Source organism: Dermochelys coriacea, chromosome 13 (assembly GCF_009764565.3).
Source record: "Dermochelys coriacea isolate rDerCor1 chromosome 13, rDerCor1.pri.v4, whole genome shotgun sequence".
Lineage (NCBI taxonomy): Eukaryota > Metazoa > Chordata > Testudines > Dermochelyidae > Dermochelys > Dermochelys coriacea.
Genome location: NC_050080.1, coordinates 3,627,607 through 3,655,387, shown reverse-complemented (window position 1 = coordinate 3,655,387; position 27,781 = coordinate 3,627,607). Strand labels below are relative to the sequence as shown.

At 48.4% G+C, this 27,781-nt stretch overlaps 1 protein-coding gene across 3 annotated transcripts; it reads right to left on the bottom strand.

The window, feature by feature from the left end:
• Positions 1–352: 352 nt before the first annotated feature.
• LOC119842111 (tyrosine-protein phosphatase non-receptor type substrate 1-like) lies at positions 353–27,781 on the bottom strand. 3 transcript variants are annotated; one of them, XM_038370035.1, is made up of 9 exons: positions 27,731–27,781; positions 26,826–26,916; positions 12,670–13,011; positions 9,790–10,104; positions 8,830–9,180; positions 6,984–7,097; positions 5,212–5,233; positions 4,167–4,206; positions 353–2,791 (listed from the first exon to the last, which is right to left on the bottom strand). In XM_038370035.1, the coding sequence occupies exons 1-9, from the start codon at positions 27,764–27,766 to the stop codon at positions 2,534–2,536; spliced, it is 1,569 nt and encodes a 522-aa protein (XP_038225963.1). In that variant the 5' UTR covers positions 27,767–27,781; the 3' UTR covers positions 353–2,533. The 3 variants fall into 3 exon arrangements, with proteins under 3 accessions (XP_038225963.1, XP_038225964.1, XP_038225965.1); XM_038370036.2 differs by lacking the exon at positions 27,731–27,781 and adding an exon at positions 27,065–27,667; XM_038370037.2 differs by lacking the exon at positions 27,731–27,781 and adding an exon at positions 27,505–27,667.

The window sequence follows — 27,781 nt, the reverse complement described above, 5'->3', positions numbered from 1 at the left end:
CACCACACGGTGGCTTAGTTTGCCTGTCTGCTCCATGGGGATCACATTGCCCTGCCTTGCAGAGGGGCCGCGAGGCTGCACTGTGAAGCCCCTGAAGCTTCTTGGCTAGAATATGCTTTAGATGTACAAAGCAGCTGTACTCAGCCCTGCAAATTCTTCTCCCCGACACCGCCAAGTGAGGGGCGGAGTAAAACTGGACCGTACATAGAGATGGGGGAAAGGGGTCTGAGAACCTGAATGACAGATTTGCCTCCCCGCTCCCCCAGGGTATCTAACCCAGGAAGGGTATTCTGGCTTCCTTATGGCAGGGGGCCCTGAGCACAGCAGCTGGCATCGACACACAAACAAGACAGAACTTTGAACTTTTTATTACAAAAATATCCTGCAAGCGCAAAAAAAAAATGTAGCAATCTGTACAAGCGGTCATTTAGTTGGTTTTGAAACATCCTATCTAGATCTCCTGGCTTCCCCTTCCTCCCCCCCTGCTTCCTGCAGGATCAAACAGCTAGAATACAATCTAGTTTCCAACATGTCTTAGTGCTAGATTATTTCTCCCTCTTCTGCCCTCCTTCAAAGGAATGGTACCACAAGTCCCACCTTTTCTCTTTAATACTGCTGAGGAAAGGAGGGCAGTGAAAGGGCTTTCGGCCATCACAATAACTGGGCAAGGGGGCCACATTCAGGCCAGGTGTAAACAGGTATAATCCACTGCCTGGAGCACCAGCTGCCTAGCCCAGCTCTTCCTGGCCCTGGAAATTCTGAAACCTGAATCCTAGGGATAAGGTGAAAATTGAAATGGTGCATTATCTGCAACCTCCCATGTAGAAAAGCAGGAAGACGGCTGCTTTTGAAATGTCACTTGCGGTTGCATTTCAGCTTTGTTTGTCACTTTTCTTCGCTAGGCCAGTAAGTCTGCCTGGCAGTGGGGAAGGCCAAGAAGTCAGAAATCCGCATCCCTCCCCCCAGCGCTGATGGAGGGTTACTTCCTTACCAGAACTTCACTTGACAGGGTTGGGATTATCACGCTGACTCTGACACTTAGTTTTGCACGTCTCATCCTAGTAATGAACACACAGCACTCCACCCATGGACGACACACAAGCATTGGCTTTTAACTCTAAAGATGAACAGTTACATGTCAAACAGTCATGGTGACGATGTTCTCCGGGGGATGCCCTCCACCTATACATGAAGGCTTTCTTCTTCCTTCCAGGCACCGAGGCCGGGCGTGCTGGATGAACTGGCCAGCAGGAAGTGCTGAAAGGCAGCATAGCCCGGGAATTAGCTTATGCTCTGGCAGTAGAGGTTGGCTAGCCTCTTCCCCCACCCCGGCTAGCACAAGCTTCTGTAGGAAGCCTGTTAGTTCCAATCTCATGAGGATAAGCTCTGTGGTTGGCAATGAGGACGCTCTGTACCAGGAGAATACAGGCCTGGGAGCGGTGGTACCTAGTAGCTCATGACTAATGTAGCTTGTGCATGGCTCCTGGGTCAGATCAAGAATCTCCGCTCTGCCCAGGGAGCTCCGCAGGCTGCGTTCCCCATCCCGAGGTGCTCTGGGGCTGAGAAACATCCTCACTTTGATCTGATTGCAGAGCCTGGCGCTCAACCCTCAAGGGCACGAGTGGGTCACTGATCTTAACATGCTGCCCCAAGGATGGGATGATTGGGAAGGGGGAACCTCAGGTGGAAACTTAAGGAATTACTTACGACACACTTAGTTTGGAGGGAAATCTGAGCCTAAAAATGAGCAGTCTTGTTCGGACACGGGTTCTGGAGCAGGAGGAGGGAGGAAGTCTGAGAGGAAGAGGGAGTAGTCACTCTGGATCAAACAAACAGTGTCTGCTCTTCACAGAGGGACTCCAACAGGCAAGCTAGCTAGCCTATGTTGCCTTGAGAACAGCAGTCCAGAGCCTGCTGCCAGACAGCTCTCTGCTACTACGTTATCTCCCAAAACAGTCTCCTCTCCTTCAGGTGGCTGATCTGCATCAGCTTGGCTGGTTCTTCCATGCACACAATGTACTAAATTGGTTGTAGAGAAACTCAGGTGTTCACTAGACTGACACAGCCCTTGTCTGGAGAGGTTACAAGATGGAGTAGGCCACTGCATCAGCAAAGCACTGAAAACAGTCTGTCTGCCTAACACATGCGAAAGGAAACTCAGTGCACCAAGCGAAGGACCTCTCCAGTCTTGTGACAAATCACCGGGGGGGGGGGGAAAGGAATAGCAGAGATACTGGTCCAGAAATAAAGCTGTACTGTGTGAGGATCTTAGTTCAGTCTGGCCTCTCCAGGTCTGTTGTGCAAGTTGGTATTAACTCAAGTGAGGACATAGTAGCATGGGGAGGCTTCCGTACGCTGTGTGAAGCATTCCAGGACCCAGGAATGCAGCTACCGTAGCTTGGCACCCACTTCCACTGGGATCCTGGTGCCTCCATTGAGATCCAGTGTTGGAGGACCAGGGCTCCATGTCCAGGTAGGGGCCTGCCAGACTTCACCAAAACCCCAGTGAGCCCTGGACTGCTTTTAGCCCTGATCATTTCTTTTGGATTTGGACGCTGGCGTACTCCGAGATGGCTTCCTCGGGCCGGGGGGCAGGTCTCTTGGGTGCTTTGCTGAGGTGGACCATGTCCAGGTCAGCGTAGGTGAGAGTGTCTTCAGCGACTGCCGGCTGGCCAGTCTGGATGCAGGCGTACTCCGACTGCGGGCTCATCTCCACGAACCGGTGCATGCTCTTCTTCTTCTGCTTGTCAAAGTTCAGATCTGCATAGGTCAGGTTTTTGGGATCAGAATCCTGAGTTGGGGGAGGGAGAAAACATGGAGTCAGTAGGGAGCCGTGTCCACTGCAGCTGGCATACAGATGGGATATGAGCTGTTCCTCCTGAGCTAAGAGTCTGGTCTAGTGGCTATAGCAGGAGATTGTGGCAAGAACTAGAATCTACTCCCAGCTCTGCTGCTGACTGACCCTGGGCAAATCACTTATTAGCCCAGTGCCTCAGTTTCCCCATCAGTAAACTGGAAATACAACTACTTCATTCATGACTAAAGTGCTCTGAGGTCCTTGGATGGACCCTGCTAGGGCAGCACAAGTATGATGTGCTACAACGAAAAGTCCTACTGCCTGAGACCTGGGGTCTGTGTTGATGAATTAGTGGTGCTGGATCCTGAGACAGGTGTCCCCATTCCAAACCAACCCCTCAACTATGTGCATCAATTGCCAACTGGCTGGTTCGTTCAGCGGAGAACAAAGATGGAAATGGCTCTGGAGACTTATCTACCATCCTGGGCAGGATTAAGGCATGCTGGTGGGACAGTATGGGGTACATCTAGCCAGCAGCAGTGCAAGCTGAACTTATTGGATAACTTGCTCTAGAACTGTCACTCAGGCTCCTGGGGACACTTGATAATTTTTCAAGAGGGGCAGAGAATCATGCTAGTCCACAGGGCCTGAGACTAACCAAGACACTCGCTTGCTACCTTCAGGCTTCTCCAGGCAACTGAGATGCACTATTACCATCCACTGCAAGAATTCTCCCTTAAATCTGCCGGCAAACGATGCTCACAGGGAAGAACCAGCTGGCAATACCGAGCCAGAGTCTGCAATCCCTTGCACCCTTATAGATCTGGAGATGCTCCACTGGAGTCAATAGAATTACTCTAGACTTGCAGCAGTGTCAGTGAGATCATGGTCTGGGCTGCTATGTCGAGAATGGATGAGGTCTTTCCAGTGTTAGGCCAGCTGTGTGCGTATGTGAACATGTGGTCGAGCTGGGGCAGGGGGACAGAGCTCAGTTCTGATCGGTAAATTACTCATAGCCGCATCACAGAATGCAAAATAACTAGAAATAGCTTCCCTGGCTTATTGTACAGCTGGCTCTAGTCACAATAGAGCCAGACTTGTTCTTTGGGGAGGGGCGGGGACGCCAGGGATGAAGAGAAGAGAAATTCAGTGCGATGGAGGCAGCTTCCCTATGCAATTTAGCGAGGGAGTGTTTGTCCTGAACTGTGTGTGTGTCTCCCTCCCACCAGCCACAGAAATAGGCTTGTATAGCTGAGATGCTGAGCACTTAATAAACTGCCATGATTTTAGCCTGATGCTTGGTATTTTCATGGTGTCTTCCGTCGCTCTCCCCTCTCCGGTTCCGCAAAGAAAGCTAGTTATTACATACCTGGAGAGCTGTGCTGGGGCTCTTCTTGGGCTCCTGTAGCCTACAGAAAAAGCAACAGAACAGAGTCAAATACTCCCCCTATTTTAAAATGGTAGCACTGCTGGATGACTAAATTTTGCAGAGGATTCTTTCAGGTTAGGATGGCTGAGAACTGACTGACAGTTGATTTCGGGACAGAGGGGAGAACCACTGGATACCAGTGTGTGATAACGGAGAACTAACTGCACCATGCAGAGTTTATCCTCACATAACACACAGACTTAAGTAACCAGCTGGCTATAGGATGAAGATTTGGATTTCCCCAGGCTGCCTGTGTGTGGTATGGACAATAAAGAATAAGTGAACCATAGAATATCAGGGTTGGAAGGGACCTCAGGAGGTCATCTAGTCCAACCCCCTGCTCAAAGCAGGACCAACACTAACTAAATCATCCCAGCCAGGGCTTTGTCAAGCCTGACCTTAAAAACCTCAAAGGAAGGAGATTCCACCACCTCCCTAGGTAACGCAGGTTTACAGCTGTTTAGTGGCTGGTTTACAGCTCAGTTAATGAATGTGTGGATGTACGCTCAGCCAGGAACCTCCGTTCAGCAATGCTATACGAGAACCATCTCCAGCGATGTCTGCTTGCTGGCTCGTAACTGTTTGTACAGAGAGCTACTTCACTGAGCAGTCTCTGGGTGGTAATTCTCGAACAGTCGTGTGCTGAGTCATGGCTCATGAGCTACTTTTGCCTTTACAATGGCTGAGGTGTTTGACCCCTCCACGTCACTAGAGCTAGAGACCATCTCCATAGCACGGATCTCCTCTTCCATCCACTAGTGACTGAGCATCACATCAACCGCCATGTACAGGCGAAGAGCTTTCAAAGTGAAGCGTAAACCATCCTAAACCATGTTAGCCTGCATATGATATAGGAATTAAACTTACAAACTTGACCCCAATTCATCCCTGGTGTCAACGCTTTGACTTCATTAGCTCCTGTGCCTTTAAATTCCCTCACTGATTGACCAACAGTTCAATGAAGAAAGTGGAAATTGGTGCTTACCTTACAGAAGGGGAGCTTTTTCCTGTTTAAAAAGAGAATCACAACTTAAAAAACCTTACTGTAATAATCACTCCTCCCCTCATCATTTCACATTACTTTATATTTTTTTAGCTCCTTTGCACACTATTTATGTTTTTTCTAACTTTTTTGTAGAAGTTGCTAGATCAGGTTTTCCAGAAACCCAATAACAGCATCTTCCTGCAAACTCTGCTGAATGTATTGCAAATCTCCTTTCCTTTCATTGCAGGACAAATCTTTGTGGGTGGAGTCTAAACCTTTCCTATTTTAGGAATGTCTTTTGCAAGACAGAAATTGCACCAAATACAATATTGTGGACAGCCTGGGGATTTTCAGAATGGACCTGCTTTATGAAGTTAAACATGGCAGCATGCTAGAGGAGTGATGGGAAATGGGTCAGAAGGCTGTAAGGGTATCAGAGTTCTGAGAAGGTCTTATTGCTCTTCCTGTTTAAAATGTTATCAGATCCCTTGATGAGATTATCCCCTGGTAATTCCCCTCCCCTCTTATTTTTGGGATGAATCTTCCAATGCCTTCCAGGCACAGTACTGGGAGCTGTGATTCCTCCAGCAATTGGCAGAAACTAGAGGGGGGGATGGGAGCAGTGAGATTTTTCCCATTTAGCCTTCCATCAGACAAGAGGGATAACCCTACTGAGAAACCCTGAGATCGCAACCAGTGCTGATGTTTCAGTGATGTATTAATGGGGTGCTGCATTGTTAGGCAAGAAGATACTGCAACAAAACAGTGCCTGAAACACCCTGAGCTTACAACAAATGTGCAAACACACCTGCATCCCCACATGGGCTGATCTGGACCCTGTACAATCTCTTGTTGGACCAGCTGGTTGAAGCACCTGGAATGAGGTCTTTAGTTCATAACCTGGCAGAACCAGTGAAGTTTATAGGAGTGGTATTCCCTCCATGCTGGGAGTGGGAAAAAGTGGTGCAGCTGCACTGGTCCTTCCCACAGTGCAGTGCTGAAGTTATCCAAGCATCTGCTCCTAGCAGCTGTGCGGGGCTCTATGGAATAGGTGCTAGGCTCTATGGGGTAGTGTTAGAATCTTAGTAGCACCAGTATATTCTAATACATGGGGGTGAGAGTGTCTCCATCCAAAATGGTGTGGCCCAATGGACATGCTAAGCCCATTGCAAGGACACACACTGCAGCCCATCTTTCATGCAGTCAATGCTTTCCTTACTTGGTGTCCATACAGCAGTGCCCTCTAGAGGGGGCGTTAAACCAAGGGTCCTTTTACTCCTCATCTGTCCAGGAGAAAGTCAAATATCCCCTGGGCATTTTTTGAGAGCACTAGGAGAGAACCCTGGTGTCCTGGCCAGGATTCTCCCTCACCTACAGCTTTTAAATTTCCATAACTGCCCCTAGAATCTATAGTCATTGCCCCTACATCTCTCTAGCTTGCATCTTCGGAGATGGGTTTCAGGGTCCCTAGATGGTATATAGAACTAAAAGAGCAATGTAAAGAGAAAAATACGAAGTGTGATACATACATATGATTTCCATGATGCATAACTTAAAACTATTCCAGTGGCTGTTACCCTTAAGCTATAATTGACTTTTCCCTATAGCTGCAAGTGAAATTCTCTTCCCCAGGTGAACGCTATCCAGTTCTGTTCATCCCATCCCCCCCGATGCTGGTGTGTTTTGTAAAGTACTGCCTGCCTGTATGGGAAGAGAGTGATCTAGCCAAGGCACCCCCCTGACAGGCACTCCTGGAAATAATTCATTTTTACCTTTGCGCTGTCGTACTCTGATGAGGTAGATGACCGCAATTACCAATACAACCAGCACTGCACAAACCACTGCTACTGCTATGTAGATCTTTTTTTCTTCAGATAAGTTACCCCCTGTAACAAGGGAGAAATTCAGGGGTCATAGGAGGCCAGTATCAGAATAGTCAAACAGAAAAACTCCTCGCCAAACTGAGTTAGTTAAATGCAGAACATCTGGGCTTATGCCTAAGGGAGTTAGGAGCTCAACTCATGGAAATTCAGACTCCCTTTGGCCTCTTTGAGAATCTCAACCAATGCTCAGGTCTGAAGTTTGGTACAAAGGGGAACTTCCCCGGAGTTTGATTGTACAGACTTGGGATTCCTGCTCATAGCTGTTGTAGAGATGACAGGCCTATTCTGAAGAAGAGCTCTGTGCATCTTGAAAGCTGTCCATTTCACCAACAAAAGTTTGGTCCAATAAAAGAGATTCCCTCCCCAACCTTGTCTCTCTCAGGCCTAGTCTGTGGTGTTTAGGGGAGGATTCAGAATCCAGTTCGCTAGGTGCTCTAACGTGTGTGGATATAGTGACTGCAGTTGGCTGAAGTTTTTCTGGCAAACAGTGAAGTCACCAAAAAGTGTGTGTGGTTGGGTTCTTTATACCAAAAGCCTTGTGAATTCAGGCCAAATTCAGCAAATCTTTCAGCTGAAACAACTAATATGGCTTGTTTTGGCCATTTCAAAATCCAAACTTGGCTCTTGTTTTATTTTGAAATGGTGTTTTGTTTAAATGTTTAGCTAAAGTTTTGTTTAACGTAGAAAAAAGGGTGAGACACCCAAAACAAACTTCCGTTTTGGGTCAAAATAAACAGTGTTTTGAGGGTTTTTTTTTGTTTTTGTTTTTATTTTTGCCCCTGCAGCAGAAAATCCATTATTCACTCAGCTCTAATAATAACCAGTCTCAGTCCATCTGCTGAACATATCTAGTGAAGACCAGCAACTCCAAGTTACCGTGTTCCCATTAGACTGTTCCATAGCTATAGAAAAGGGGTGGGGGAAGCCTTTGGGTCTGAAGTGAGCTGTAGCTCACGAAAGCTTATGCTCTAATAAATTTGTTAGTCTCTAAGGTACCACAAGTACTCCTTTTCTTTTTGCGAATACAGACTAACACGGCTGCTACTCTGAAACCTGTGAGTATAACTTCTGGCAGCACTAGACAGCAATCACCCCGAGTGGCACAGCAGACACTATAACTGTTCCTCTCAACCAACAGTGGGCTGGAGAGGAATATGGGAGAGACCCTTAACCCACAGACACACACAGTGGAGAGGTTATGTCATGTCTTGGGATACAGAGGAAGGAGAAAGATTCAAGAGGCAAGTGATCAGCTGTGCAGAATGTTCCTAGCGAAACCTCCAACAGCCGAGTCCCCAGGTAACACACATGGGCTGGTTCATCCCCAAACCAAACACACTGGTTCAGTCAGTCAACTGAACCCTGCTGCATTTGCCCAGCTCTGGCTGGCAGCTGTTTGCATAAGATACTAGCTGGCCACATGGAACCTCATCCTCAGCTCTGCAGGAGTGACCATGTCTGAGCCCCTCTCCAAGGGACATTCATGCCCCTGCAGGGCTGCTGTGATGATCTGCCCTGGGCACAGAGTGCTGCCAAAGTGACTTTTCCTGCCCTCAACCTTCCCCTTCCGCATCCAGGTCCCAGGAGAGCAGAGCTGAGCAATAATCCTGGAACAAGAGTCGCTGTTACGCTGAGGAGCTCCACTGCCGGAGATGGGCTGAAATGGCCCTTGGGTTCAGCAGAACAGACCTGGCATTTCCTAGCAATGCAGGGGAGGGTTCAGCTGCACATTTACCTGCATCAGATAAAGTATCATCTTTGCCTGGCTCAGGAGGTGGCTGGGAGATTCTCAGCATCTCGCTGGCACTGACAGGAGGCTGGGAATCATGCACAACTCGACAGGTGAACATGGACCGATTCCTCTGTTCAGTTGCTTTGACCTCCAGGGAGCTCTGGAGCGTGTACGTCCCATCTGGATTCTCGGCCAGGGGGGAGGATTTTCCAAGATGCGTCTCATTTCCGTTCTCCAGCCAGGTGAGATTCGCATCCTTCGGGTAAAACCCCTCCACGTGGCAGGTGAACGTCACGGACTCGTTCAGTGTGACGGGCGCTGCTGGGTCAGTGCCCACTCGCAGCCTGGGTGGAACTGAGAACGCAAATATCCAGTGCTTGGCATCTACAGAAATTCTCCTTTTCCTGCTGAGTTACAGGGAAATTTCTGGGGCTGGACAGACTGACCTTCCCCCTGAGCCCACGTTCCACTTGTCAAGTGATATTTTTTTCAAGGGCAAAGATCTTTGGTTATCTCTAAGTTGCCGTCCCATGTGTGAGAGCCTTGGCCCCTCACAGGAATAAACCCAGGGGAAGGCGAATGTTTTAAAATGAGCAGGCTGAAAAAAACCCAAATCTACCCAGTGTTACCAATTTCCCTCTCCTTCCCCCTGGAAAAAACCCTGACAGATCCAGCTTGGGTACATTAAAATGGAGAGTGGTGTCTTACCAGGGTTTAAACAAAATCAAACACCTTTTTCCTAACTCTGCCCTCCACTGGGCTGGAGTAGGGGATGTGCCAGCCCAGGGCGAAGAGTTTCAAAGTTTTAAGGGCACAAGGCAGAGTCCAGATCTGAATTTGGATTTCAGTGACTCCCCTCTTATCCCCCCACTACCCAGCCCAAAGGAACCAAAAGCTGAAGGATCCATCTCTGCCCCTCCCCAGTAGCGGAGCCCCCAGTGGTCACCCCAGCTGGGCTCCTACCTCGCAGGGCATCGCTGAGGTTGTAAGTCCCATGCAGGGGAGCCAGTAAGGTGCTGTGCTTTATCTGACAGGTAAGCTGGGAGTGGGCATCTCCTGGGGTCAGGCTCACCCCCACGGTGCTGGACATGTTGTAGGAGACGCTCTCGTGTTCAGGGAGAATGCGGGGCTCGGGGGCTGGGAGTTTGGCCCCATTTTTGAGCCAGGTCACAGTGATATCTCTGGGGGAGAATCCTCCTGACGTGCAGGTGAAAGTCACTGAGGGATCCGGCTCTGCCCTGCTGGGGGGGCCGGACACGGACGGGGCCGAGGGGCTGGCTGCAGGGAGAAGCGTTTATCAGTCAGATCCCTCTGCGACTGAGAGCCCATCCCCCTGCCCCATGGGGCCCACTTCCCCACAGGGACAGCCTGAGATCGGGGGAGCCACAGCCCCTGCCCCTGAGCAAATGCAGGGCTGGGGTGTAGGGAGGCTAGAGTCATAGGCAGAGGTGCTGAACAATGTGTATAGTGGGGGTGCCGAGAGCTACTGAACCAAACTGTAAACCGTGGATAAAATGGAAACCCCTTCAAGCTGGGGTGAGTGTGTGATATCACCCCTAGTTCCAGCACCTATGGTTATGGATAGGAAATAGCTCCCATTTCTTCCCCAAAAAGTGAGGCTAGATAAGCGCCTTGGACTGCGATCCACAAGATCTACCTAAGCTCATGGGAGAGGATCAGGACAGGCATGTGTGCTGGACCCCAGCCCTCTCGGGTGATCGGTGCCTAAGTTCAGCTTTCAGGGGGTGCCCAATTCTACGAAGTGATCCACGAATGGGAATCCCCGGCCTGGTGTCAGGCAGCTTAAGCACCCTAGGTGGTTGTGGTGTGAATAGGCAGGCGTGTAACTCCACACACAACAGCTGGAGATGGTGATGGGGGTGTGTCCCCCCCCCCCCCCCGTTAACCTGGGATTAGAGCACTCATCTGGGGTGGGCTGACCCAGGTTCAAGTCCTCTCTGCCTGAGGGGGAGAGGAGTTGAACAGGGGTCTCCAGGTGAAGCTGTTCCACTGGGGATAACTAGTCACAGAACCAGAGAGAGAGGAGGAGGCTGGAGTCTGCTGGTTTGGGCACCCAGGTTGGAGGTAAGAGCCCAGGGCCCAGTCCCCCTGCTCCAGTGACTCTCTCTATGCACAATGGGACAGCTTCAATGGAGGGACTAAGGAGCCCCCCAGTGGGTTCCATGGGTGCGGGGGTTAGAGCATTCCCTTGAGAGGGGGGGAGATCAATATTTAACTCCTCTAACAAAGGGGGAAATTGAGCTTGGGGCACTCGCACCCAGGTGAGTGCTCGAACCAACAAGTTTAAGGGAACAGGAGCTGCCTCCACCTCCTTCTCCTCAATTTTGAATGGGACCCAATGCACTAAGTGGTCTCTGAGCATAGCTACCAGCGGAGGGCAACAAAAATGATTAGGGGACTGGAACACATGACTTATGAGGAGAGGCTGAGGGAACTGGGATTGTTTAGTCTGCAGAAGAGAAGAATGAGGAGCGATTTGATAGCTGCTTTCAACTACCTGAAAGGGGGTTCCAAAGAGGATGGATCTAGACTGTTCCCAGTGGTAGCAGATGACAGAACAAGGAGTAATGGTCTCAAGTTGCCGTGCAGGAGGTTTAGGTTGGATATTAGGAAAAACTTTTTCACTAGGAGGGTGGTGAAACACTGGAAGTGTTGCCTAGGGAGGTGATAGAATATCCTTCCTTTGAGGATTTTAAGGTCAGGCTTGACAAAGCCCTGGCTGGGATGATTTAGTTGGTGTTGGTCCTGCTTTGAGCAGGGGGTTGATGACCTCCTGAGGTCCCTTCCAACCCTGATATTCTATGATTCTACCAGCTTTGGCCCTGCTCATGAGGTAGGCAGGTGGGTGCCCATCTTCCCTGGTTTGTGAATTGCTCTGGGGCTGAGGCATCTGAATGGCCAAGGGGAAAACTAGAGGCCTAGGGAAGATCTACCCTGAGTTCAGGCGCCTCCAGGCCTTGGGTGTTCCGTGGGTCACAGTGGACCTTACATCTGGATTGCGGTGCCTAAACCCAGCCTAAGGCCCCCAAGTCATTTAGGTGCCTCAGCATAGGTACTAGAACTGAAGTGGTTTCCATCATATGCAGGGTGTTTACAGTTTGGTTCAATGGCTCCCAGCACCCCCACGATACATATTGTTCCAACTCCGCTGTGCCTCAGTACCCTTGTGAAGCTAGCCCCAAATGCCTCATGACTCATTCACGTACCTGAGCTCAGGCCGGGGGACTGAGCTTCAGGAGAAGGAATTAAACGAGTGGGGGAGGGCGAAGTCACCCCAGGATTGCATCTGGCTTCAGCTCCAGTTGTGCACACAAGGAGCGAACTAGGGCTGAATGCTCCAGCCGCCCAGCTCCTGTGGGGCCTCCCCCCAGCTCTGTACAAGGCAGGGGAAATGGCCCTGCAGGTGGGCCCTGCAGGTGCGAGTGCCAGCCTGGTACACTGGCACCACTGGGGTGATGGCAGAATCAGCCTGCCAATGCCAGCAGCACCTGCATTTTTGTGGGGGAGGAGAAGGGAGGCACTAACCTGACACCTGCCTCCTCCCACCAGACTCCCCCTCCTGGTGCTCATCGCAATGTGAAGCCATCTTCAGAGGGCCAAGGTAGGAACAGAAATGGAGATTTTTGCCTGGTGCCCAGATTCCCCCAGGCCCATCTGTCATGGGGCAAATCTCCACCAGGCCTGCTTCAGCGCCAGTCTAGGTGAATCCCATGGGAATCCCAGCTCCTCGGTGAGTGTCTGGGCTGAGCGAGGTTGTTCCCCGCCCTGGTACCAGCCCCCGGCGGGCAGGGGCGTGTGGCTGGGATGGGAGCTCGCACTCACCTCTCACAGTCACGTTCGTGCCAGCACCGGATTCGATCTCCTCATCGGGTCCCGACGCCTTCTTAACCTTCACACAGCGATAGGTCCCGGCGTCCTTGGGGCGGGTGCCATTGATGTGGATGGTGAAGTCTGTGTTAGAGCCACTCACAGCCCGCGTCACCCGGGGGAATGATCCCAAATCTGCATAAACTAGCTGCCGGTCCTTGCCCAAGCCCTTGAACCACTTCACGGGTCCTACTGGAGCAGGGCCAGTCACAAAGCAGGTCAGTGTGAGGGTCTCTCCCGCTGACACTGACACAGCGCCCTGGGGCTGCAGCAGCTGGAACTTCTGGGCCCCAGCCCCTGTAACAAAAACAACCTTCATAATCCAGCTCTTTTACTCAACACACTCCCTGCCCCTGGGGCCAGGACACAGCCAGTGACACTATTACGGGGGTGACCTTTAGAGTAACATGCAGCACCATTCCTCCCATAGCCAAGGGCTGAGCCCATCACGTCTCCTTTCAGCAGGAGTTTACAGGATTATCCTGCATTACGGCAATGCCCAGAGCTATCGCCCCATCACTCTGGGGCTGAGCTGCTGCCAGCAGAAGACAGGTATGGTCCATCTTAAAAATACCTTCCAGTTTTATCAGCATTGACTGAAAATAGCCAGGCTGGGCCAAATCCACTGGCCAGTGCCCAACCAGGGGACTCTGGGCCTGTTGGTATCACACAAACCATTCCCATCTTCAGTACCCAGGTGATGGGCACCTTATACTTCCCCTAGTTAGTTACACACCTTCAGATTCTGTACCCCTTTAAATTGCACACACAATGAGGTGGAAATGTCAGTCTAGACAAACCACAATTTGTGATTATGCTGGATTATTGCCCTGGAGAAACGAACATTTAGTCATAAATTTTATATGCATGATTTGTCTTTGGGTATCTACAAGTGCCTTATCCCTTACTATAAAAGCCCAGGTGGGGACGGTTTTATCTCTTACTACCTGTCAGGTCATGGTGTTTTCTTTTTTCTTTTGCAAGAAAATATTGTAGGAGAAACAGGGACCCCCAAAACAATGGAAGTTACAGCAGTGCTACAGCATCACAAATTCTTCTGTATATTACTGATAGTAATTTAATTCAAGTAATCCACCTGGGCTGAGATGTGGTGGACATTCCTGGTCTTGATCAAAGAAGGGATCTACAGCACTGAATACACTTCCAACCCAAAACATGGCTGAGCAATCGGGCTGGGCCATCTTGAAAAGTTTCAGTGGTTCCTTGCAAGGCAAGAGGCCTGTCAGCAATAATCCCAGCCTGACATCTGTGGGGCTGGTTTGGGCTTTGTCCTAGTTGTTAGGTAGATGTAGCTTCCATCCAATGCCCATTGCCCGTTATTTATACTTTTCTAAAACTATTCCATTTAAAATCCTCCAGCCCCCAATTGTACAGGTTTGATTTCGGCACAGGAGGGTATCTTCTGTGGAGAGTAGTTATGTCACTTGAGTTACACCTGATGTAGCAGGTCTTATCCCCATATATTCTACCCAGAGGTCTGAATGGTGAAACGGTGGGAGGTTTTTCCAGCCACCATTTCCCTCACCCCAGCTCCTGTTGCCCCAGTCTCTGTACAGGGCTCCCAGGAAGAGAGGTCCTCCTGGCTCCAAACTCGGCAAGAGCAGTAGTAGTGCTGCTGAGTTACTGGTAAACTCCCTCCTGCAGGACTGGGGAGGAGCAGGAGTGAGGTGCCAAGCTGGAGAGCAACATCATCCTGCTAACGAATGAGACGGAGCCCAAGTGATCATCAACAGAGCAGCCAAACTGACGCCATACAAAGTGCTGCCAACACAAACTAAAGAAAATATTTGTCTCCTAATCAGCCAGTTAGTCACCTTATGAGTTTTTTTTGTAACGATATTAGGAAAATAAACTCCAGACAAGTGTGACTTTCCTGGTGACTGTTTAAAGCGATCAGTAGAAATGGCTGGGGTTACAATTAGAGGGGATGTAAGATTCACTTTTGTACTGACCTTTTCCTCATGGGTGACAGTGTTGTCTCAGCTATATTCTCCCGCCAATCCCAACCTGGCTCTGATGCTGCAAAGAAACTAGTTTAACACAGGGGAGGTCTATTCCTTTCAGTGGATAGCATTACACTTCTTAATTATGTAATGAATGCTCAGAGTGGGCACCTTAGAAATGGATCTTGTAACAACAGATGCTGGTTTTACTTGTAAACCATGTGGCATTTCCTTGATGGACCTGACGGTCCTCTTCCTCCCAAGAACTCCGTTGCAGTGGCTCTTCAACGATACTGGCACAAGAGAGAGGCAACTCAGGCCCCTGATGTCTATGGTGTAATTGCTCTAATGATTCTGTGCTCTGTACGTAGCTTCTTTACTCTTAAGTTAATACGGGAGAGTATAAAATACTCCTGCTTACTGGAAACTAAGCCCGTGTCTGCAGCATGTTGGGGTTACACCAAACCTTTCACAGGGTCCCCCTAATTAGACACTTGGTCCTGCAACCAGTTTTGGTAGCATGGAGGCCTGGGCCACGTACCATTGACTTTGTGGCAGTACATGGGCATGGAAGTCCCTGCTAGAGGAACTGGCAGCAGGATCAGAGCCTTCGTGAATAATAATAATCATCAGCACTTACAGCAAGCTTTACAATTCCAACCCACTGTACAAAGATGAATGTATTGATCTCTACGTTAGCCTGTGAGGCAGGTTGGTGTTATCTCTTCTCTATCAGCAAAAGAGCCATTTAAAAAAACACCTCACAAACTTAAGAACATAAGAACGGCCATACTGGCTCAGACCAGTGATCCATCTAGCCCAGTATCATGTCTCTGACAGTGGCCAGTGCCAGATACTCATTGCCCCGTTCTGTTCATTCCCTCTGAAGTAAGTGATCCAACCCTATCATCCAATCTCAGCTTCTGGCAGTTGAAGGCTTCGGGACACCCCAAGTATGGGGTTGTATGCCTGACCATCTTGGCTAACAGCCATTGATGGTCGTATTGTCTATGAACTTATCTAATTCTTTTCTGAACCCAGTTATACTTGTGGCCTTCACAACATCCCCTGGCAATGAATTCCACAGGTTGACTCTGTGTTGTGTGAAGTACTTTCTTTTATTTATTTTAAACCTGCTGCCTGTTAATTTCCTCAGGTGACCCTTAGTACTTGTGTTCTGTGAAGGGGTGAATAACACTCTTTCTCCACACCAGGCATGATTTTATAGACCTCTAGCCTATCCCCCCTCACTCGTCTCTTTTCTAAGATGAACAGTCCCAGTTTTATTAATCTCTCCTCTATGGAAGTTGTTCCACACCGTTCATCATTTGTTCCCCTTCTCTGCATCTTTTCCAATTTTAACGCAAGAGACAAACAATTGTAATTAATACAAATACAAGAATAGGTCTTATTTCCTGCATGTAAATCTTTATCTTTATTTGGCTTCTATTGAATTCAAATACTGAATCTTAGAATAGCAGACCGGGGTAGCACCACTTGGCACTAAGCAGATGTGATATTTATGCCAATTCTTCCCAATTAACCAGAAGTTACTATCATTCCCTGCCAATAGGCTAAGTCACTTCCCTAGGAGACATCCCAATAAAACAGCTTCCCAATTAATCAGAGTATGCTGTATTAGTTAATGCAAGTGGGTACTTTTGCACAGAATTCTCCACCTTGTGAGCCTGAGTTCTCATTTGCACTGCTTATCAAGGCTGTTGTCCATATGCACGTGCAGAAACAAATATTTGTACTGGTCAACTACGTGGGAACTTTGTCCGAGGTCTCTGAAAATGTCCTGAACATTCCGATTTACGTTCAAAAGGTAATAATAATAATTAATGATAAAGCAGCCTCAGATGTAACTTCATTGTTACCCTGACTTGCTGTGCTCAGCTGACTGAAACACTGTCTGGTTATCTAAAGTAAATTAAGTGTTGCAGTACCCAGGAACAATGGGGCAGGCAAGGTGAGAGCTCAAGACCACCAGAAATAATGAAAAGTGCTGTAGTCAAGACCTGTAGAAGCAGCAGGAGGAGCAATATAGGTAGAAATGCTCTGTAGCCTACACAGATATTTGATGTTTTAATTTTGGCAACACTTGTCATCCTGGTCATGCCAATATAGTTACTGAAACTGAATTGAACAAGATTTCTATCCATGCCATTACTTACGGTTACATTTTTAAATGCTGCATGGAGGGAAGTGTAATATAGTTGCAGAGCTTCTGGAGATGTTAATGGCACTCACAGCTAAGAGTAAATCACTGCATACTATATTATGATTGGGAGTCAATAGATGGCACTGAAACAAATGGTGTTAAGTTTAATCAAATGTGTAAGTAGTTAGCTCTTAAGGAAATGCTTAGTGTTCGCTGTGATGCGCTTTTTTAAAAATACCGAGCATTTCACGAGTAAAGACTGTTCTCTTTGCCTGAATCCAATAATAGTCTTTAGTGCAGCAGCTGCACATAGGTTATATCCCCACCATAAAATTGAAGACTTGGACTCAATATTGCCCTGTGAAGAATTTCCTTTGCATTGCTCCAGTAGTGCAAAAGGGTCTTACAACTGCTGTAGAGACCCAATGATTTTCTCAGATAGCAGTTGACATTCAGGGGATTTAGGCTTTCTCACCATGGTGTCCAATGGTGGCCAATATCAAAATGCTTCAGAGGATGGTGCAAGACACCCCTACTGGACAACTATGGAATGGCTTGCCATAGGGAAGTTTCTCCCTAGACCCTGTTAATTAGTGGCTGGTTGATGCCCTACCACAAGAGATTTTTTTATTGCTTCTAATTTCTTATCCCCTATAATGTAACCAATTAATGTTCTCTTCATCCATATAAATTCTCAATCCTTTGACACCTGAGAAATTCTTGGCATCAATTATTTCTTGTGGCAGTGAGTTCCACAGGTTAATTGTGCATTGTGTAAAAATATCAGTTTTAAGTTTGTTGCTTTCTGGATACTGTTTCTTTCACAGGTAAGTCCTGGGTTTTGATGTGACTAAGAGCACCAGGACACTGAAATTTCCCCCAAAATAGAATGGAGCTGATACTTGTGTCTCAGTATCAAAGTGCTGATTCTGTGTGTCCAAAGGACATTTTAAAGGTGGAAACTCCATTTCAGTAGGAGCTCAGTGGCATTTCAGCCTGTGCAAGCTCAGTCTAGTCTCCATTTCATCCATCAGTGAGTGGGGGCAGTCTAATAACTCTGGGCTCATACAATGTTAAATGTTACATTGTCCCTGAGTTTCTCAGATACCTGTTTACAGCAGTGTCCCTCTCTGGAGCATGTGCCTGGCATGTGAGAGAAGTTCTTTAAAGAGCAGGGAGTAGAGAGACTGGGGCATGTGTGAGCAGTGAGAAGAGAACATTAATCTCCACTGTGCACGACTGTGAAACAAGGCATTGCACTCAACTTCTAGACTCAGACGTGCCTCCATTAGTAGCACTGAACTATTCCTGCACCAAAGCAGCCGAGCATTCACAGACATTTGAATATGTGAATGCAAAGTGAGCCAAACTTGTACCAAGGGTCAGAGCGCCAGGTTTAAGCTGGGTGTTTGAGAATTCTCTCCAGAAGCGACTCTGTTTGGCTCAGCACGGAACGAGTGTGCCTTAAACCCGTCAGCAGAATCTGGCACAAGGCTGTGAAGAGCTGACGCAGATGAGCTATGCCTACTGGCATCTTATCTCTGAATGTAATAGATACAGATCGACCATTCCTGTAACAGAGCCCACTAAGCAGCCCAGATAAGGATCTGATCACATTGGTCATAGCTAAGACTGCACTCGGACTCAGTTACTTGTGTGCACAGGAGAAGGGAAAGTTAAACTTCTGCTCTGAACCTAGCCAGTACATCTGATTGCCTAATTTTTCTGGGTGCCTCAAGCAAGGTCTGTGCAACCCAGGAAGTAAGAGATCTAAAAGCTTTCTGCAATATCAGCTCTCGCCCCCTAACCTGCTGCTGCTTCCTGAGATTTAGAGCTCCAGCAGCTTCTCCAATCCCTCCTACACTCTCCCAGGAAATAGAACCAATAGCGTGTGACTTCTGATCATCTGACCAAACATAACAGCTCAAATGTTGTCTGTAGAATCCTTGCAGCAAATCAATCAATTCAAAGAGTATAAAAAGATGAAATTCATACAACCACCACATTGGAGGAAATCACAATCATTTCGGTAAGCACGAAGAGGCCAAGCTCATCAAGTCAACTGTTTACCACGAATAATTCACTCAGCTCTGTTCCACACACAGGTCTTGTTAGCTCCGGATTTAATTTTTGTAAATTACTGCAACCAACTAATAGCCTTGAAACACAGGGGACGGATGATAAGGAAAAAAACCTCACATCTCTCCCAGCTAATTTGCGGTTGTGTTCCTCATTTGGGTCGGTCTTACCTTTGTCAAAGAAGACCTCCTTTCCCTATGCATCTCCATAATGGGTGACATCAGCTGGGTTTCCCCTGTTGACAGTCACTAGATTTAAGTGTCACCTGTTGGTGAGTGTATGTTACAGATCCCTCTCTGTGCCCTATCCACAGAGGATATAAATCTCTAGAGAGCATTGACTTTTAGCTCTGGAGGTCTCTGGTTCCCATTTGTGGACCAAGCTGGTGGCCATCATATGAGCTCTTGAGGCATGGAGATAGATTATCCTTGGTAGATGGCTCCTTGCCATGGAATTGGCATCAGAGTCATTGTGTTGGCCTTGAAGGAATTGTGCCAGGGTTGTCATCTTGACTACTCGTTTGCTGGACTCTGGGCTCAACTCTGGAAGTGATTTCCACCAGGCGGGCTGGGACAGAGGACTGGGGTGAATGGCTTGTACTGCTGCCTAATGCATGCAAGGCTGGCTGATAGGTTTAGATATATACACTGTTCCCAGAAGCCATGGCCACAAGTGCACAATTATTACTTAGAATAATATTAGATATGGGCCTTGGCACATTGCACACTAATTGCTTGGAAAATGGATCTAATTGACTAGCAGAGCTGTTCTCTTCCATGATCACTTGGAAATAACAGGAAAGCAGCGTCTGCTGCAAAAATAAGGGCTTCTATCATATTGGTTTCATCTTTGGTAATAGAACTGCTTCATGAAAGAATTCTAGGACATTCTTGTCCATTTGTCCACTGCAATCCTCACTAGAACTGCCCAGTCCAGCAAGTCTCACTCAGGTACAACTCACAATGTTTTCAGTGGGAGTTTGCCTTAGAAATACTTCAGTCCTACCTAGGTTCCTGTACCGACACTCATCACTGTAACATCTCCACTTCCTGAGGATTGGGCCCTAAAGAGAACTTGATGGAGTGGAACTGAATGCTCACTACTGCGGGTGATTTATTTCTCCAACAAAAATTCACTGGGAAGATAATTTTTCCTTTTGCATTATGCTCACAACAGCAATGTTTGATTAAATTACATCTACTAAGAGAAAAGGAGTACTTGTAGCACCTTAGAGACCACAAATTTATTTGAGCATAAGCTTTCATGAGCTACAGCTCACTTCCCTGGATGCATTCAGTGGAAAATACAGTGGGGAGATTTATATGCACATACAGAGAACATGAAACAATGGGTTTTATCATGCACACTGAAAGGAGAGTGAGCACTTAAGATGAGCTATTACCAGCAGGAAGGGGGGAGGAAAGGAGGAAAACCTTTTGTGGTGATGATCAAGGTGGGCCATTTCCAGCAGTTAACAAGAACGTCTAAGGAACTTTGAGGGGTGGGGTGAGGGGGAGAAATAGCATGGGGAAATAGATTTACTTTGTGTAATGACCCATCCACTCCCAGTCTCTATTCAAGCCTAAGTTAATTGTATCCAGTTTGCAAATTAAACTAAACTAAAACCTCTCCAATGCATCATCAAGGATCTACAACCTATCCTGAAGGATGACCCATCACTCTCACAGATCTTGGGAGACAGGCCAGTCCTTGCTTACAGACAGCCCCCCAACCTGAAGCAAATACTCACCAGCAACCATACAACAGAATCACTAACCCAGGAACCTATCCTTGCAACAAAGCCCATTGCCAACTCTGTCCACATATCTATTCAGGGGACACCATCATAGGGCCTAATCACATCAGCCACACTATCAGAGGCTCATTCACCTGCGCATCTACCAATGTGATATATGCCATCATGTGCCAGCAATGCCCCTCTGCCATGTACATTGGTCAAACTGGACAGTCTCTACGTAAAAGAATAAATGGACACAAATCAGACGTCAAGAATTATAACATTCAAAAACCAGTCAGAGAACACTTCAATCTCTCTGGTCACTCGATTACAGACCTGAGGGTGGCTATCCTTCAACAAAAAAATTTCAAAAACAGACTCCAACAAGAGACTGCTGAATTGGAATTAATTTGCAAACTGGATACAATTAACTTAGGCTTGAATAGAGACTGGGAGTGGATGGGTCATTACAGAAAGTAAAACTATTTCCCCATGTTATTTCTCCCCTTCACCCCACCCCCTCACTGTTCCTCAGATGTTCTTGTTAACTGCTGGAAATGGCCCACCTTGATTATCACCACAAAAGGTTTTCCTTCTTCCCCCCCCCCCCCTTCCTGCTGGTAATAGCTCATCTTAAGTGCTCACTCCCCTTACAGTGTGTATGGTAACACCCATTGTTTCATGTTCTTTGTGTATATAAATCTCCCCTCTGTATTTTCCACTGAATGCATCCGACGAAGTGAGCTGTAGCTCACGAAAGCTTATGCTCAAATAAATTTGTTAGTCTCTAAGGTACCACACGTCCTCCTTTTCTTTTTGCGAATACAGACTAACACGGCTGCTACTCTGAAATCTAAGAGGGAGCTATTTCCAACATTAACTGTCTAAAAGCAAAACAAAATTCTGCTCTGTCTAGAAGAAGATCTCGGATAAAGTTTCCCAATAGGAATGAACCTGTCAATATCAGTAGCCGTAGGCAGAGAGAGTGTATAGGCTAGTAGAATGTACAGTGTGTAATGGACGTGAGAGAGCTCTCTTCTTCCTCCTCCCTCTCACCATCTGTCAGTCAATCTCTCTCTCTCTCTCTCTCTCTCTCTCTCTCTCCGAAAGGCAAGCACTGTACCCAGAGAGGAGGAAGATGGGGGAAGTGTCTGCTCTGGAATCCTGGGTGGGGTCTGAGGAGCCTTAGGAACAGATATCAATGGGTCTGGATGTGGTTCATCCAAGTTGTGTATATTATGCAGGCTTTCAGAGGGACAGAATCTGATCTCTGTTACACCAATGTAAATCTGGAGTAACTCCATGGACGTGAGTGGAATTACTTTGCATTTACACCAGTAAAAAAGAGAAGAACTTGGGCCATGAACTCTAACTGTTGGTCACTGTTGTTGAAACCCACTATCCATAGTCTCCAGTTAGGATGGCGTTTCCCCTCTCGGGCACCCTGCATCTTCAAGCTACTCAGCATGTACAGGAAGTGGCAGAGTATTAGAGACTTTCTTTCATGCTCCTGGAGCTCAAGCCCATCTGTGTTTTGAAGTGAGGATCTGCAGGCAGCTCATCCATATCATGCACTGGCTTGTCCAACCCTATTCTTGCAACATGTGCACATCCGAATGGCTGTCAGCTTCTAACTGAAGAGGAGTTTGTGGTTAATGAGTCTGTTCATTGTAGTCGAGTCCAATTGGTGACACACATTCTGCCACAGGTCGGCCAGTTGTGTTGCTGCAGCTGGTGAGGTCAGTGCACTAGATGTGGCTGTTTGTTTCAGATGGAGCTGGCACTTTGAGAAGAACCATCAGTGTAACTGTGAAACAAACAGCCAACAGCAATGATGGTGTGAAGCTGCCACTAGCTCATCTGGCGGCTTTGGTCTCCTAGTCATCTCTGTCAACATTGCCCAGCTGTACACTCTTTAGGAATATATTTCAAATGTTGCTTTTGCCCAGCTTGTATCAGCCCTTCTCCCCCATCCTCTCAACTCAGCCACTTCTCCATAACCTATGATGACCTGTTGGTCCGTAGATCAGACATAAGCTACTGCTGAACTCCCTGGGCTACTTCCCCATGGCCTCCTCCCAACACCTTCTTTATCCTCACCATAGGACCTTCCTCCTGGTGTCTGATAATGCTTGTACTCCTCAGTCCTCCAACAGTCCGCGTTCTCACTCTCAGCTCCTAGTGCCTCTTGCTCCCAGCTCCTTACACGCGCACCACAAACTGACGTGAGCTCTTTTTTAAACCCAGGTGCCCTGATTAGCCTGCCTTAATTGATTCTAGCAGCTTCTTGATTGGCTGCAGGTGTTCTAATCAGCCTGTCTGTCTGAATTGTCTCCAGAGGTTCCTGTTTGTTCTGGAACCTTCCCTGTTACCTTACCCAGGGAAAAGGGACCTACTTAATCTGGGGCTAATATATCTGCCTTCTATTACTCTCCTGTAGCCATCTGGCCTGACCCTGTCACATCAGTTACTGGATATTTTCCCCACAATTAAACCCCATCATCTCTTCCCCCTCCCCATTGTCTCCCCAAAGCAAAACACAAGCACTATTATAGGTGAGCTTCTGAATCCACTAGTATGTCAATGGGTTTAAAATTGGGCAATAATTCACCCATCCTTTCCACGAAGGCTCCTATTACACAGCATGGAAGCACTGAGTGGGAAGGTGTTCAGAAAGTTTCTTCTAATAGTCTGTGCAATACAGCTACTGACTCAGACACTGATCGTGTGATACACATACTGTACAGTGATCAAGATCATGAGTTCCTTCTGCCGCATCATACACATGGAAAAGAGATTATTTGCACAGCCAACTTCCACAAATGAAAGACAAGCTGTTCCTCCCAAGCAAACAAGCATTCGGCAAGAAATCCCTTCCCAGGCACAGCATTGAACACCTTTTCTTAAAAAACCCATTTTCTTAGGAAACTGGCAACTCGTGTTTTAGGACCCACCCTGCAAGGTGCTGAGCACCCTTAATGCCTTAAAGTTAGAATTAAGGATGAGTTAAGGAGGGTTAAGCATGTGCTGATCTCCGCAGGATCGGGCCCTTAATGCTCATCAGCTGCAATCTACTTAACCATGATGTTAAATTTCAGGGATAGTGAGATGTTGTTTTTAAAAGCACTGTACCTCATCACGTAAGGCAAGATCCCTGGGAGTGTGGTTATCCTCATACCGCAGGCCCAGAACTTGTACAGTATAGAATTCATAATGGTGGGGAAGTGGCAAAGGCTAGAGTGAATTACAATGCTCCAGGCCCAGCAAGGAGGCAGTATCATGCATAGTGTCCCGCAGCTCGGGCTCAGCATTGTATATCATTACATTGATTTTTGCTTGGCTTAGAAGAGCAGTAAGTTTTGTTATTTGTGGTTTAAAATTTCTTATTTGGTGAGTCATTAATTTTTCCCTTCTCCCCATTTTCAAGACACTTAATTCTAGACAGGTTGGAATAGGTTAAGGTTTAATTGCAGGAGAGCTGCAGCTCTTGCCTAAATTCTTGCCCACAAAAATAGCTTTTCTTCAAAAGCAATTTAAAGTAACACTGGAAGGAGCATAGTGAGTGTTACTAAGAGAGGACTTCACATTCGTAAAGAAATATGCAGCTGGTTTGAATATTTGCAGTCAGTGTCATTGTCACTTGTTGGAATGAGACAATTTCAACTGGAGAAGGAGCCCAAAAATAATTCACTAGGTACAATGCTTAAAATTCCCCCCAATGGGGATACCCAGTTAAGGAAATTAACAAATGCTTGCTATAAATGAGCATGGAATTTGCAACTCAGAAAAAAGAAAAGAAAGCCAGAGATCTATTTACACAGCGCTATAGGGAGCCCCAGACAGCATCTGCTGGGTTACAGGAAGGGTATATTTTACGTGGGTGACATCAGCAGAAAGTGTGTGTAGTTCACGAGGGTAATGTCATCTGCTTCAGCGACCTCCCCTCCCCCGCCGTCTCCCCAGCACTGACAGAACCACAGAACCATTTATCTGAATCTCCTACAAAGGGAGAACTTAGAGAAATGGGACCCAGAGCTAAATCAGCCCAGTTGTTCAGGAAAATCGGTGTCAGGGAGGTGGGGGGAAGTCGTGGCTTTGATTTGGCAAAACTCTAGTTTAAAGGCAGCTTTACCAGGGATCAGCTAGTGCCACTTTTTTGCAGGAAAGAAATATTCTGGGTTGTTTTGCCTTTTCCCTACCCTCTCAGAAATCTCTTTGTGGCAACCATCCCTGGAACCCGTCAACCTTAGACAGCACTGGTCACAGTCAGCATGGAAAGAACCCCACATACATTTTCACCTGAAAATTTTGCCCTTATGATTGGGACACAGAACCCCGCTTGGTAACTGACAGACTAGAGAGGTTCTCTCCCTCTTCCCCCCCCCCCAGTTGATAGTCAGTGGCATTTTCTGGCTCATGGACTGGCATTAGAGGTGGTTGGCATTAGCAGGAGCTGGCTACTCCAATATCTTTCCTGTGAGGGCTTCCAATGAAACACAGACCTTGTCTTTGGTCACACATGTGGCCTTACGTGAATTAGAGAAAGAAGGTTCACAATTGCTTAATCCCGAGATAGAAAGAAATAAAATTACTGGCAGCATTTCAGCTGCATGCGAAGCACCATTGAAAGCAGCCGCCGCAGGGCTCATTTCCTGGTGAAAGAGGGAGGTTTACTGATACTGATAGAGGGAAGGGAGTGAAAAGAGGGAAGTGCAAATGGCAGGAAGAATAAATAAAGAAATACTTTAGATGCACCACAATTGCATCTTTCATCATCGATCTCAGAGCCTTTTGCAAGCCTTAAAGGAATCATCTGGCAGAGCCAGGAATGTGAGCCAGGAGCCCTGATTGGTGCTCAGATACCATGGGGCGAACACAGTATAAATCTCTAGATTAGGCTCTGTCTACACTAGCACTTTTGTCGGCAAAACTTTTGCCAGTCAGGGATGTGGAAAAAACCACCCTCCTGGCCGACGTAAGTTTCACCGACAAAAGTGGACAGCACTATGACAGCAGGAGAGTTGCTCCCACCAACAGAGCTACCGCCCCTCGTTGGAAGTGGTTTAATTAAGTTCTCTCCTGCCGGCATAGAGCGGCTACACACGAGCCCTTACAGCGGCGCAGCTGTACAGTCCGGAGTGTAGACATAACCTACACAGGGTCAAACGGAGCTTGGAGTCAGTGTGTGCAACTTCCCTTGTGATGCAGACTTCATGTTGGGCGTAATTTGGCCAGAAAACTGATGCACAGTAGAGGAAGTTATACTGATTTGATGTTTGGTGATTGTGCAAAGTGAGTGAGATGTGCACACCACGCAGTGCAGAAAGGAGGTTAAGGAACAAGAAAAGCAAATGCCCGGAGTGGGTAAGAAAACAGCTATTTTATACCTGTGCCCATTTTACAGCATCATGAAAATTAATCTGGAATAAGATAGGGTGTGAATTTAAAACAGATCAACTATTCCTGATTAACTCCCTGTGTGGATGCTCTTCTTCTGGACTAAGAGCGTCCACACAGGGAGTTAATCAGGAATAACTTCTTGGGCTGACATGCCCTTAGTTGCCCTTCTATTACGCTGACTGTTTGTATGTAAATTACACCAATTCCGTACATCGCCTGAATGGCAGATTTATGCAATTTTGACAAATTCACCATCTACACCCATCTGCTGACGAGCTCGCATCAGCCATATGAGTTCAGACCCCTGCTGAATTCAGCCCCGGGTGCCCCTTTTTCACCAGGGCAAGGAGGAGGTGTTTACTTTGTAGCAGAATCCATGGATTAGAGAAAATCAAACAAACCACAGCCATGAGCCAAGTTACCTAGGGGGGTTATCCTGGGGTTCCCATAACCCCTGCGGGACGAGGGGGCCAGAGCCCAGGTTCCTACCGTCCATAGACAATCCCCCTGTCCCTTTAATTCACATCTCTGGCCCCCTCCCCTACAGTAATGCTGCGGCAGTTAAAGGTCAGTACACATCTAAATTGTGCATCAGACACTCCTGGAGGGAAAGGGTTTCTATAGGGGAAGGTTGAGGGGAACCAGACAGCAGGGAAAGGAAGAGATGGGGGCGGGCGGTGGGGGCAGGATCAAGACAGGACCCAACGATCCTTCTGCCAGGAGTAGCCAGATCTGCCAGCGGCAGGTGAGAGGCGGCGTCACTTACCCGGCCAGCCGAGCAGGGCGAGGAGCAGCAGGCAGGGCAGCCAGCAGGCAGGGCCGCGGGAACGGCTGGCGACAGGCTCCATCGCGGGCGCCTGGCAGGGACAGAAAGGAGAAGAGTTGCGTGAAGAGCAGGGTCCGGGGCAGGGCAGCGGCAGGAGGAAATTACGCCGGCGCCCCAGCCCGAAAGGAGGAAGAGGAATCGGACCGATCCCGCTCCTGCCCCGGGGAGCTGCCACCCACCTGCGGCGGCCGCTTGGTGCTGCCCCGGCGGTATCCAAATCCCCGGCGCGGTGACCCCTGCGAACCAGCCGCCTTCGTCAATCACATGCCACCCGGCTGCGACGCCCCCTCCGCGGCGGGGAGCAGAAAGGAGCCCGGGGGGCAGCCGCGCGCCCTCTGGGTCCCCGGGAGAGGCAGCTCGCGAACCAGGCCGCCCGGCTCCCCGCGGCTGCTCCGGCTCCCGCTCCCGCTCCCGCTCCCCGCGGCTGCTCCGGCTCCCGCTCCCGCTCCCGCTCCCCGCGGCTGCTCTGGCTCCGGCTCCGGCTCCGGCTCCCGCTCCCCGCGGCTGCTCTGGCTCCGGCTCCGGCTCCCGCTCCCGCTCCCCGCGGCTGCGGCGGGCGCTGGCCCCCGCCCGTTGCCTAGCCGTCAGGACTTGATGAGACTCTGCTTCCACAACGTACCAGAGCCGAGAAACAGCCGCAGCTTCCCGGCCAGCCCCGATTTAAGGTGGCTTGCCCGGGTGGTGCAGCGGAACCAGCCCCAGAAGGGGCCCTGCCTGGCCCCGCACAAACTTGTTTTTTCTAAGATCGTCCCTGCCGGCCTGAATCAGCCATACGGTGCTGGCTTAAGGTGGGCTGGGCGAGTTCCCTGCCCGCCCCCCGGGGCCCCAGGGCCTCCCCAGCTCACTTCGGCTGCTGCTGGGGCGGTCCCTCCGTCGCTCATGGCCTTCGCCAATCG

Bases quoted from the DNA above. Each gene is read 5' to 3' on its own strand.
- LOC119842111 (XM_038370035.1), bottom strand. From the start codon at position 27,766: ATGAGCGACGGAGGGACCGCCCCAGCAGCAGCCGAA. The intron at 9,181-9,789 runs GTAGGAGCCCAG...TTGCGTTCTCAG, and splicing joins CCTCAGCGATGCCCTGCGAG to TTCCACCCAGGCTGCGAGTG. The intron at 4,207-5,211 runs GTAAGCACCAAT...CTTTTTCTGTAG, and splicing joins AAAAGCTCCCCTTCTGTAAG to GCTACAGGAGCCCAAGAAGA.